Here is a 12,889-nt window from a genome sequence, read left to right as displayed (position 1 = left end):
GCCACTTACTGCCTTAAATCCATAAGACAGAAAGCTGTTTTTTCATGTATCGAAACGGACTATTTTTTAGCAAATTAATGCCTTTGGGGGGCATGTCCTTACAAGTGAAAGGATACTTTCCCTTCACTGTGCTTTAAAATCATCTTTGACAGTAAAACTTGTCCCATCTCTGTTTATCAACCTGTGTTTTGTACCACTGCCTTCCTAACCAGGACCAGAGAATAGCGTCTGATAACTAACTGTATGTATCACGGTATCAGGGAGCTCTCGATGCACTGGACTTTATTCTCTTCCCATCCATTGGCTGCCTCATACAATTCAGCTTTGCATGGTCCTATTTCTAGGAGTTGTTTTTTTTTTATTTTAGTTTTTAATGTACTATTAAGGAGGGCATTCTCTTTCTGTTGACAGGAGACTTCAGTGTTAGTTACCCTGATGTGTAAGCTGTTGGGTCTAGATTGTCCTTGTACATAGCATGCTACAAAGAAAGAAAACAGCCAAAATTCCCCCAAAAGACTAGTGATCATATTTGAGACGCATTAAAAGGACCTGACTTTCTAGAGCTCAGTGCTTCTTGTGGGGAAAATCTTGTTCGGCACCTACAATTGCTAGGACTGTTTTTAAGAATCTTGACCAAATTTTTGCTTAAAACATTTTATCTGTAGTATCTAAAGTGACTTGAGATGAAAGCTCTTGCCTTTGCCACTACAAATTTAATTCTAAATATCTTCCCTAGAAATCGTTTGATGCACATCCAAGGAAAGAGAGCCAAGTGAGACAGCTGGCATGGGTGGGTGATGGGGTATGGGTATCAATTCGCTTGGATTCCACGCTCCGGCTCTATCATGCACACACGTATCAGCATCTGCAGGATGTGGACATTGAACCCTATGTAAGCAAAATGCTAGGTAAGTTACTGAGTATAATAACACTTCCTACCTATTGCCCATTTGCTTTTCTCTTTACCTGTCATGGAGCAAAAGGTCCTATTAGCCAACAAAGAGAATGAAAAGTGGTCACCAAAACTTATCTGATTTGGACTGACCTCCCCCAACACACGTGATTCCATAGTCACAAATCAAGCAGCCCCTATAACAGTGTTGTCAAAAACTAGTAATTTTTTTGGTTCAGTCTTCTGCTCTTAACTGTAGATATCTTCTAGGCATTCAGAACTATTTAGGAAGATGGCAGGGGTGGGGCCACTGAATTTTTCTTGTTCCAGTTCAGCTCTTAGTGGACTTAAGCCTCAGTTTTTCAACCTGCATATGTAGAAGGAAACTGTAGGGGTTCCGATTGAGAGCAGACTTAAAAATATTTTATCACTGTGAAACTAAGTATCTGATTTTTGCCATCACGTTTTTCCACATAGCCACAGTTATAACAGCTTTAAAATTTAATTTTTTAGATTGTTGCCTCCTACATTATAAGCTCCAAAGTATTTTCCTGTAATGTCAATAGCAAGAAATTGAAACACCTTTTCAGATATATCTATCCACCAGTACCAAGTTTTTTTTTTATTCCTTACCAATCCAAGAACTTAAATCTGGGAAGAGTGAATTTGGCTTTGTGCCATCTCTTTCCAAATTCAGCATGATACTGGATGCTTTATTTGTGTGCTTCTGTTCTGGACAAGATATTCGCTACCTTGCACAGGTATAGACATTATAAGGTACACTCAGCTCTGTAAATATACAGTGATGATTGCTGCTTAACACCTTTAATGAAAACATTTGCTTGTTTTTAGGTACTGGAAAACTGGGGTTCTCCTTTGTGAGAATCACAGCTCTTATGGTGTCTTGTAATCGTTTATGGGTGGGGACAGGAAATGGTGTCATCATCTCCATTCCATTAACAGAAAGTAAGTAAAATGTAAATGAATGGCCCTTCCTGTATTTTCAAAAGCACTGAGCAGCTACACTGTAGTTGTAAGAATAAAATAGGAGATAACATTTGATAATTTGGTATGGATACAGAGAATTTCACCTTGGGGCTGAATCTGCCTCAGGTTAGTATCTGAGGGACACTTAGCTTTCCTTAAATGTAGGATCTTATTTCCTGGCAGACAGCTGTCTGTACAACACACTCCATGACAAAAGGCACTTGTATCTGGACTCTGAGCAGAGAAGCTGTGGACTAACTGGACATGGAGACTTTGAACCCTTCAAAGGAGCAGGGATGGTGGTGGTGGTGGTGGTGGTGCCATTGTCCATAAATAAATGAAGGGATTTGTTCTCCAGTCATGACAAGGCACTTCGCACAAGCACTCAATTCATGCTTAAAAATTGCTGTGGTCAAGTAAGTGCTGTAGCAACTCCAGCAAAAACAACCTGGGTGTCTCCAGAATCCCTTGCACAGTTGGTAGTGCCTCTTTCCTTAGATGTGACCAATGTGAGAAGTAGCGTTGTTGAGCTGTTTTTAAAAAAGGTTGACAAGATGTAGCAGCTGTAACCACTTTTTTCAAATGGAGTGATTTAGCTTCTAAGTAAAGCCCAATCACTGGACATTGAGGGTGTCTGTCTGTGCTAGAAAAAAAACATGCATCTGCTGCTGATTTGAATTCTTGTCATATACGGTAGGTATTTGGAAATAAAATAAGTGCTTTCTAGGAAGAGCCAGTGTCAATTATAAAGGACAGTTGAACTGGGAAGAAACCCATCCCCATCCATTCAAGCACCAAGCGAGTCTTAAGTACTATGAATGACTCCCTTTCAGTCTTAAAAGCCTTAGTTCCCCCATCTAAAGTTTTGACAGAGACCATCCAGTAGATAAGATTTTAGGCCTGTAGCCAGTATCGGGGGCTTTTTCTTACAGAAAACACCGAAATAGAGCCTTTAGAAAAGTAAAGATGACAACTGCTAGTGTTTAGTTGTGGTGTTAAAATGTAGTATTGCAACAATCTCGAGAGAAGCTTCTGTATGTCAGCAAAAATTGTTGTGTTGTAACTGCTTTGTTGAACAGCACATGCATCGTTTCTCTCACTGTCCCATTACATTGATCATCCATTAAATAAGTGTTTGTTTTTTGCATTGCACAAATGTACTGGGGAAAAACAGGGGTGTAGGTTGAAAAACAAGCTTCCGGTGGTCGTGGGCTTCACATGGCTAAATCGCATCCCAAAAATTAGAGTTGCTTTTGGCTTGCAACAAAATCAAATTTTTTAGACTTCAGTGGAGTTGATCCTTTTTGAATATCGTGAACACGAAGGAAAGGGGCCCTGTCAAAACTGGGATGCTTAATTTTAGCCCTCTAATGTTCTTGTTCATAGGCACCGTTACCTTCTTGTCTTCCTTGGTACTTGTGAGTAGGCAGAGTTCAATAAATGTCAGTACCGCTGCAAAAGTTCACGATTACAAGGACACGTAACTAGTGTGCATGCTCAGCTGTGAAGTCGCTGCCCTGGTCTGTTGGCAGATTGATCAACTGAGCATCTTCACTAGAGTGTGCTATCACTTTCTAGAGCAGGTGGATTTAGGATTATGAGGACACTTTAAAACATTGTTTTGCCTCTCAGTTTTGATGGTGTCCCTTTATGGAAAGAGAGAAAGGGGAAACTTTGATCCCATTTAACTGTAGAGTGACAAAGAAAAGAATCGCATTGAAAGCGGCACATTGAAATGCTTATCCATTTATACTGAAACCTTTATAGCAAGTTGCTGCTCTTTATTACGTTGGAATCTTCTGTAATTAGTTAGGAGCTAAACTTGAAAGCTCGGTCTTATCAAATATCAAAATATGAGAGTGGTGGGTTCTCATTAATCCTTCTCTACTGTCATACCTATCTATTTCCCCTTTCCTCCTTTCTCACTTTAGCTGTAATCCTCCACCAGGGACGTTTACTGGGGCTGAGGGGTAAGTGCAGATCCTGAACAAAAATCTATTCTCAGGCTTCTAATAGCCACTTTGAGGCTGTTTCCCACTCCTATAGTTTTACCCTTTGTATGTTCCTAAATGTTTTTCTACTTGCAGTTACTGCATTGCAGCAGTTTTATGTTTGCTAAATGGCCACAAATCTGCTCAGCAGTTTAGTGTATCATCCTGTGTTGCAGCTGAACTTTCATACAGACTTTTTTCTTCCAGACAATGTGTTGATATCCTGCCTCATAACTTTGTCATTAATCCACATCATTTACTCTCTTGTTACAAATCACCATTTCTTTCACTCCTCTGATAGTCTTTGGAATGGAGATGGCTTGTGTGTCTAGCATGAGTTTGAAGCATTTTTTTCTCTTAATGGAGTTTTAAAACATCTCAGGAAATACTAGATGCAGAATTATGATTGGATAGCTCCTTTGTGCCCAATCTGGCTGGTTTTAGTGGGGTTTTGTCAGCTTGAGATGCCCTGTGATCACAGTTGCTAAAGAAAACTTTTATAACATTTAATTGGAATTACCCCCATGGATTCTTTTAGGATTTGATTCATTGAGATGTCACTAAGTGGTATTTAATTTGTTTGTCAATTGAAAGTACTTTTTAGAAAAGTAAATCTTGGCAGTTATGCTAGACTAATAAGAATCCTCCTCCATCTTCTGATGTACTCCAAATAACTAAGCATGCAGTCTTTTTATTTTTCTTTCCAGCTCTGTCTTGAATTGGCATTGCTGCCCTTCTGTTTCATTTTATCTGAGTTGGCTTTAGCTTTTAGATGGTACCATAAGGTTTCCTAACAAATAACCACTCCTGCAGCCTGCATCTTCAAGTAGAAAATACTTTTGTTCTTTCTTCTCTTACAGCTAATAAAACCACATCAGGTTCTGGAAACCGTCCTGGGAGTGTGATACGTGTATACGGTGATGAAAACAGTGACAAAGTGACTCCTGGGACATTCATACCATATTGTTCCATGGCACATGCACAGCTTTGCTTCCATGGGCACCGTGATGCCGTTAAGTTTTTTGTTGCAGTACCTGGTAAGCGTTGTGCACTTGTTCTTGAATTGAGCTTCCCCCAGTCTTGGTTCCCTCCTTGGCAGCTCCACATAGGAACAAGTATGAGAAATCCCACGTTTAGAGTTCTGCTTCTCAAACTAGATACTACCACCCACCCCACCCCCAACAATGGCACAAGAATGGCCTCAGAATTGCCTTGTTTGTTCCTGGGAAGTTGTAGTGCAGTGGTGAAGGGAGCAGTGGAACATTTGGTTATTTAAAAAAAGGTGGTAAGATGCAAATGGACTAATACAACTATAATTTAAAAAACTTGGCTTCGGTTCTCCAAGTCGTTGATGTGAAAGGGCTACTGTGTTTGATATGAATGAAGCACTTATGATAGAGTGCAACTCCACTGAAAGAGAATCTTGGTTTGAAAAGCAATATAAATATTTTTAGATCCTGGAATACCAGGTGTGTCCACCAAGTGAGTGTGTGTGTGCGCGCGCGTGTGTGTGCACAGCTGCATTGCCCTGAGGAAAGCAAGAGCTGGATTATTTTCTTAGTGCTAAAGATGCTCTTTTGAACATGCTTGGTTTCAAATGCGGTGAAGTAATCAAACTGAACGTGCTGTATTCTTTAGGGTATCGGCAGACAAAACAATTGCACTGCTGATCTGCCGTAACTGGTTTGCATGTCTGCTCTGTTATGTGATAAGTGAGGACAGCAAACCCTGGTCATCTAGTTGCTTCATTCAGAAATTAAGTCACCTGTTTAGTTTCCACTAACTGTCTTGTCAAGCTCATGGTTTCTTAGTTTCCTACAGACAGATCAATTTTTAACGCATTTTTATGGACAAGCATTATTAGCCTTTTTTTTTTCCTTCAGACTATTGCGGTGTTGGTATCTCATCAACTCTTTTTATGAGGGCCCCTCATTTGTAAGGTGTTGAATAAAACAATTTTTTATTTATTTCGGGGGGGGTTGTTTTTTGGGGTTTCTTTTAAATGCAGGTCAGGTTGCTTGTCCACAGAGTAGTGGAGGATCTGAACTATCAGCTGATAAAACTGGCCAAGAAGCCTTCAGCCAGACTTCCTTGAAATCTATGTTGGTGATAAGTGGAGGAGAGGGATATATCGACTTCAGGATGGGTAAGAGACTTGGTCTCACAAACTGTTTTTGTTCTGTATATGGCTCTGTTGTTTTACATTATAATCTGATTAATGACTTGCTGTAGCTTCTTATTAAAAGATAAATCTAACATCAGATATTAAAGACAGAGAAAATGTCTCCCTGTATGTGGATTTATCTGGATAAATGCAGTTACGTGAAATGAATGCAGACAAGCCATGGTTACTAACAAAGTAAGTCGTTAGATGAGTATCTTGGTATTCAGAAGGCTTTGGACTATCGAGCCTTCACACATACTCAGTCAATACTACAAATTTCTAGGTATGAATACTTCAGTCTGTGCCATTGCTGCAGCAGAGCCACCTCTGGAATAAAACCCTTTATGTAGGCTGAGGATGGTAACTACCTGAGTGGGTGTATATGGAAAGTGTTTTCTGTAATGACTTTGAACTGGGACATGGAAAAGAGGAGGTGGATAAACCAAAAAAATTCAGTTAAGATGCTTTGTCCAAGAAGCATGCAAATGTTCATGAAGCCTGGTTTTCCTAGCTCGCAGGCTTTTTTTTATTGTCTTACACTGTTAGAACATGTACCTTTAACTTAATTTACCTTTGTTATAATTTTGGGTTTTTACATATTCCATAAATCTTTTTAGGAAATTCTATGACCACGTTCAATCTGATCTGTCAGTAAAGGAGAGTGCTAGGATCAATGCACATTAGGATGGCCATCATAGAGGACAGTCCGGTTGTCCTCTGTCCCCTATTGATACGAAACCAGACACCTTTGTGTCTTGAAGAGAAAAATAGAGGACATAAAGGTGTCTGGTTTTGTATCAATAGAGGACAGAGTAGCAGAAAACTGGAATGTCCTCTATGGTGGCCACTGTAATGCACATACTGTTTTTCACGCAAAAGTTTTTGCTGGCCCGTCTTTTTTCCAGTAACTGGCTTGCACTGATTCAACCAGTAAGGAACTGGCATCTGTTATAAAGAAAGAGTTATCAACATTAAAAGCTTTAGGGAAAGAAATATATGAATTGAGTAATAGTTTAGAATCCTTCATGTTCTTTCCTCAGTTTAATAGATGGGTATCTGTGGCAGCCCAGCCAACAGCATGCGACACTTTCATCTAATCAAGATTATAACAGCACATCAGAGTAAGACATTACAGTTTCAGAGCTGTAAGTTAGAGGTCACCGAGGGGAGAAAAAAAATGGGGCTGATAAACTAATCACATGATGGATGGGTCTTATTTAGGCCGCTTCATCTTCCGGCAACTTGGTATACCTCAGATAACAAGAAGAATGCCTCAGTCCAGGAAGATGCGCACCAATTCCGACATTCCACTATCTGGTAAAAAACAGGAATGTCTGACTGAGGCTTAAGCTAAAAATAAGCAGTATTTGGTTTCCTCCGTCATAGTTTGCCTTAAGTAGTTTAACTTTAGAACTGCCCAGTTGTTTCAAACTATTCTGCTTTCGCTCTGATCCCACACCAAGATGCATTGAAACGCGTCTGTAGCTTCAGCATAATAACAGCGCAAGCTCTGCGTGATGGGGCCCTCTTGGTGCATGCTGCTCTGTACAGACTTTCTCCTAAACTGGGAGCAGTGTGCTGTGTGGGTGGGTTAATTAGTACTGCCTGCCAAGGTAGGCTCCATTTTGTAGTCAGATGCTATAGGGGGCTACTTCTCTAGTCTTGTCTTCTTGCAGAGACCTGGTTCAGGTCACAAGCAGTCTAGATTCAGCCTCCACTCATCCATACAACAAAATCACCATTTGTTTTGACCTTGTTAATCTCTGTTCAAGAGCAGTGATGCAGGTTTGGCTGGAAGCAGAGCCATTTGAGTAGGGAGTAGGTAATGTGAAGAAGTTGGAGCAAATAACAAGGACAGGAGCACAGAGCAGTCTAAGCGTTGCAGCTACTGTACAAGTTCCCTTAACGCTTTGCAATGAGCATTTGCATTCAGTTACCACTTGTCTTTTCAGACAAGCACTTTCTTGCCAGTGTTTGGCTTGCATGCATGTCCAAGATCTTCCTTGCTGTTTCATAAATGGCACCATCTCTTCTGCTCCTTGGGAGACACGCAGGACTTTATCAAAAGTTTGCTGAAAGTCCAGATATTGTTTGATCAACTGGATCACCCTGATCCACATGTTTTATAGATGCACTCCATAATGATTGGCGAGGCCTTTACAGAAGCCATGTTGGCTGTTCCCCAGCAAGTCCAGCTCAGCCATGTAATGGACATTCCTATTTTTATAATAGTTTCTACCCATTTGCCAGGAAGAGAAGTTGGGATCACTGGCATGCACTTCCTCGGAGCCCTTTTACCCACTAGTTCTTTGGCACGGAGGCTGTTTTTAACAGCAGGTTACATACTAATATAAATAGGTCTGTAATTTTGAGCTTGAGGTCCTTCAGGACCCTTAGGCAATTACTGTCTGGTCCTGGTGATTTACCATAGTTTAATCCATTTCAGCTGCAACCACTTCTACCAACACCTCAATTTGAGTGGCTTCTACTGATTTGTCCCCTGGAAGAAGCAGCTCTGGTATTGGAAAGCTCAATTCATTGCCTTTCAGATGTTTGTTAAGGAGTCTGATTCTGTTATAGCGAGGAGTGTAGATGGCAACTGCTGTTTCTTGATGTATCCTCTTATGTAATCACGTGGAATGGGTCCCTCCAGCCCTTCTCTGTGTATAGTGCTAATGCCATGGTTTACGTTCATTGTTCTCCAACTGAATCTAAGCTGTGTTTCCTCAGGTGATGAAGGTGGAGAATCTGAACTCCTCGGAGAGGCTCTACAACTTGAACCTTCTGTAGCCAAAGCTGAGAGGAGTCACTTGATAGTGTGGCAAGTCATGTATGGCAGCGAGTGAGCCCGCTCAGAAGCAGCTGGAGACCGCAAAAAAATTCTGCATGTTTTTTTGTTTTATTTTTGTGGAACCTGTTTCACGCCACGGTGTTGGAGCATTTCTTTTGCTGTTTAACTTTATATCGCAATTCTGTCAGACCTTAACTATACAGGAATTAGCTTGTGCTGTTTTACTGCACCAGTGTTACCTAGGTCAGTATAATGAAGTCCAAGAACGTTTCCGTTTCCAGAACGTGTGCATCATAGGAAGCAATCCAGACGCAGTTCACTGGATCACAACCATCTAATCGGCTCACTTTCTTGATAGTTTCACTTCTGTCCATTGAGAGAAACTTCATTACAGCTCAGCTTGATTTCTGAAACATTGAGTAAAACAGCAAAGTTATTCCCTCGGCATTATAAAATTACCCAGCTAATGTCAGGTGAATTGTTGTGATTCATCCAGGCAGACGTGCAGTGAGGGCTAAAATAACTGTACACTTTCACTTTCTTTGTCACACCCAACTAATCTCATTTATAGTGGTCTACAGTTTTGTTTGCCATCTTCATCAAGATTCCTGGGGAAAGAGGAGATTGTAAAGAACTGAATGATATTGAAATAAAAATGTAAGGTTTTGTTTGCTGAAGAATTCTAACATTTAAAGAGCTGCTGCCTTCAACAGGCTTTTTCCATTCTCCTACCATGGATACTTGTCACATCTCAGTGACTCTTTTTTTGGATTTTTTTTTCCAAAGGACATTCTTAGATGTTGAGATTATTTTAAAATTGGAAATAAGTTGTAAAATCCATGAGCAGGAGATGTGGGTTCCCCCCTTCATGTCTTGAATCCATATATATCCTAAACCCCAGGAGTAATCTTCTCTGCCTGGTCAAACTCATGAGGCACTATGTAGTTGTGGAGGTTACAGACCTCAATTAGAGCTAGAGAAATGATTGACATACACACAGGGAAATCTGTTTGGCCCTAGTGAGATTGAAGAAGAACTTTGGCTCTGTGTAATTGGGCACAAAATGTGTACGTTTTAGTTTTCATACCCCTATTTAGGCAGTGAACTACTGCTAGTTAGAGGGAAGACTGCCACAGCAGATGAAATAACACTATAAGACTGAATAAATTGACAAAAGCCAGGAGAGTCTAAAATCAAGGCTGACACTCTCTCTACTCACTATAGTGCGAGTGTAAGATCATACGTCTTCCTTTTACTTTGAATCTCCTGCATTGATATCAGAACTTTATATTTATTTCTTTCAGATGTGTAATATTTATCCAGTTTGTCCCTTAACTTAGTCTCTGGGAAGTACAAGTTTAGGAAGCCTTTTTAAACAAATATTTACATGTACCCCTAAAGGATTGGGACTGTTCCTGACAGATTAGTAGAGAAATGAACAACTTGACAGTGAGAGACTGGAATAGTTTCAGAGGAGTAAATATTAGAAACACTTTTTTTAAAACTGCCTAAACATTTTTATGCAATAGGAGCAGTTCTGGTCTATCAGGCAAACATGTGTTTATATATTTTCTTAATTTTTTTAAATGAACACATTTAGCTGAGGTCTATTGTGTAAATATATATTTAGGCAGCTTTTTCAAATGCATATCATATTTGATAAGCCAGAAAAACTCCATTCAGGTCTATTGGTTAGATTTATATGTATAAATACTTTTTAAGCAGCATATTTTGTACATGGCTGTTCCTTGCGTAAATATGTATTTAGGACATGAACTATGTAGTAAAATCCTTATGAAAAATGTCTGATATCTTGCTAGTATTTTTCTCTTCAGGATGCCAAAAGTGGTGAGAGCATGTTCACAAATGAATTTCCCAATTTTCATCTTTAAAAATCACTCTTAAATTGCTTTGGCTTAAAGCTAAAACCTGGGAACTTTTTAAAAAAGTGATACAAGTACATAAAATCAAGCATTGTTATAAAAACTTATTTTAAATATATATAGATTTGTATGCTGAACTTCAAGCACATTTTTGAGTTATAACTCGTGAAATTGGGTGTCTGAGAAAAATGTTGACTAAACTGTAATGGTAGTGCAAAATGCATCACTGAGTGGTGCAGTTTTATTACTCCTGCTGTCTTTCCATTTGAGTTTAACACACTGGCCATTTGAAAACTGTCTCCAAAGCTTTACTCACCAGTGGCTTGTCACACTCATGGTCTCAGAAGAAAAAAAAACAAAACGCACAATTCTGTTCCCTGGATCTTTATTCTAGTATTTGATTTGTAATTATTAGTGAGCTGTTTCTCTAAACTGCTTGACTGCTGTCAAATAGAGCAGACGTGTCTGGCAAGTGCTTACCTAGTCTTTTGCCAAATGTATCTGGTACACTGTGTCATTCCAGTTGCTTCAATGGACCAGCTCTTGCAGGTGTTTACAGAGACAGAAATGTTTCTGTCCAGTAGCGGAGGGGTTTTGAAGAAAACACTAGCTATAATTCTAGTACCACTGTGGGTATAGACAAGGGGTTCGTGCACTACCCTGCATTGATTCATTTCAAGTTTTCTCCCCCATCCTAAAGGATAGTAGGTGTTGGAGATGTGTATTTCTCATCACAGTGCACTGGGATTTATAAACTCCCTGCTCCGGGTCACTTTGAAGGGTGGGTAAAGCACGTCGAAACCATATATCGAGATGTCAATATCCTCCTGAAAACCCAAGTCTCAAGAATGTGTTTATGCATCATGCTCATGTGGTTTAAGCATCATATAAATAGGAATGAAGCTCTTGATAGTTACAGCTTGTTAATCGTTTGAAAACATTTCGAGCACAAAAAATATGCAGCACATTACTTGTCTGGATAAGTGTGTTTGCATGGTAAAGGTAAAATGAATTATATAAGCTGCTGTATTGTTCATTTCTTGTCAAGGTCTTCCTGCATTGGATCAGATAGAGCTGGCAGAGTGTAGACACTTTATCATAGGCTGCCTTAGTAACGAACACATGTTAAATCTGTTTTATTATACTAACTGTTCTAAAGGACGTGTGTCTTTTTAAAATGCTGTGTAACTGAATATTTATTTCCATGTGAGTATTATAAAAGTTACCAAAGGATTAAACCTGACTTAGCACTCTTGTAAGTGACCCTGTCAAGGTGGGGGTCTTACAAAGACCCTCTTCTGTAAAATGAGACACAGTCAACTAAATACAGCTCTTGGTGAAGTTAAATGGGTTTTTCTAACAGGGTTATGCCATATTGTAACAACCTATGTTGCACCTCAAAGCATTCTTTTCTATACACTAAACGTTGCTCCTTCCCTCTAACAGAATTAAGTTTCCTTTATTAATTTTGTTGCACATTTCTCAACCTTTTAAATCTATTTTAAACATTTTATGGTCTGTAATTTTTTGGAAGTTTTTTGTCTGTTAGACACTTTACGCTGAATTTTACTCGCCTCTGTAACCCGAGATGGATACTACAGCGTTAAACTTGCTGTCTGTTAAAACTTGAGGCTTCTTTTCTGTGAGCAGGAAGCTCATATAGCAGTGTAGTTATTTCAGTATTTATTTCTATTATTGAATCCTTGGGGTTCAGAATGTAACTTTGTACATGAAATATATATAAATATGTATATGAAACATGCATTTGGTGTGGTGCGTTTCCTTTGCAGCCTCACTCTGAGTATATGCGGTCATTGTTGCCGCAGGTACCAGATGAGAGCGCTGTCAGATAGTTCTGAATTGACGGTTGAATGTTCGGTACAATCCAGAGGTATGGAAAAAGTGGAGTATCTGCTGCTGCCAAAATCCATTCTCCCTCCCTGCTTCTCCCACAGCTGGGGAGTTGAGTTAGAGAGGAAACTGGAATTTCTCACTGATGCGTTTTGATAGTTCTGGTGGGGGCCGGTCTTGCCCCCTCCACAACCCCTCAGTGGAATGGATTTGAGTTCATTCATAAAGTTCATACTTCTGAAAGGGGCTTATCTGTATCAACATGCACATAATCATATCCACTGGTGTTTTCCCCTGCACTAGTGACCGCAGCTCCCACAGCTGCCTTCA

The 12,889-nt window shown here is 39.7% G+C and overlaps 1 protein-coding gene across 9 annotated transcripts in view; it reads left to right on the top strand.

Annotated features, from left to right (window-relative positions):
• Nucleotides 1-12,470, top strand: part of SPAG9 (sperm associated antigen 9) — a 104,815-nt gene extending 92,345 nt beyond the window's left edge. For 6 of the 9 annotated variants that reach the window (XM_090059413.1, XM_090059409.1, XM_090059408.1 and 3 more), the window contains 6 exons: nt 737-908; nt 1,745-1,858; nt 3,811-3,849; nt 4,731-4,907; nt 5,879-6,016; nt 8,765-12,470. In XM_090059413.1, the coding sequence (XP_089915539.1) occupies nt 737-908; nt 1,745-1,858; nt 3,811-3,849; nt 4,731-4,907; nt 5,879-6,016; nt 8,765-8,880 (756 nt within the window). In that variant the 3' untranslated portion in view covers nt 8,881-12,470. The remainder of the gene's footprint in view (nt 1-736; nt 909-1,744; nt 1,859-3,810; nt 3,850-4,730; nt 4,908-5,878; nt 6,017-8,764) is intronic. The other 3 variants (XM_090059410.1, XM_090059412.1, XM_090059416.1) reach the window with 1 other exon arrangement.
• Nucleotides 12,471-12,889: the final 419 nt, after the last annotated feature.

The sequence above is a fragment of the Crocodylus siamensis genome, chromosome 8 (genome assembly GCF_052110815.1).
Source record: "Crocodylus siamensis isolate JL-2025a chromosome 8, ASM5211081v1, whole genome shotgun sequence".
Taxonomy (NCBI): domain Eukaryota; kingdom Metazoa; phylum Chordata; order Crocodylia; family Crocodylidae; genus Crocodylus; species Crocodylus siamensis.
This window is presented reverse-complemented; position numbering and strand designations above follow the sequence as displayed.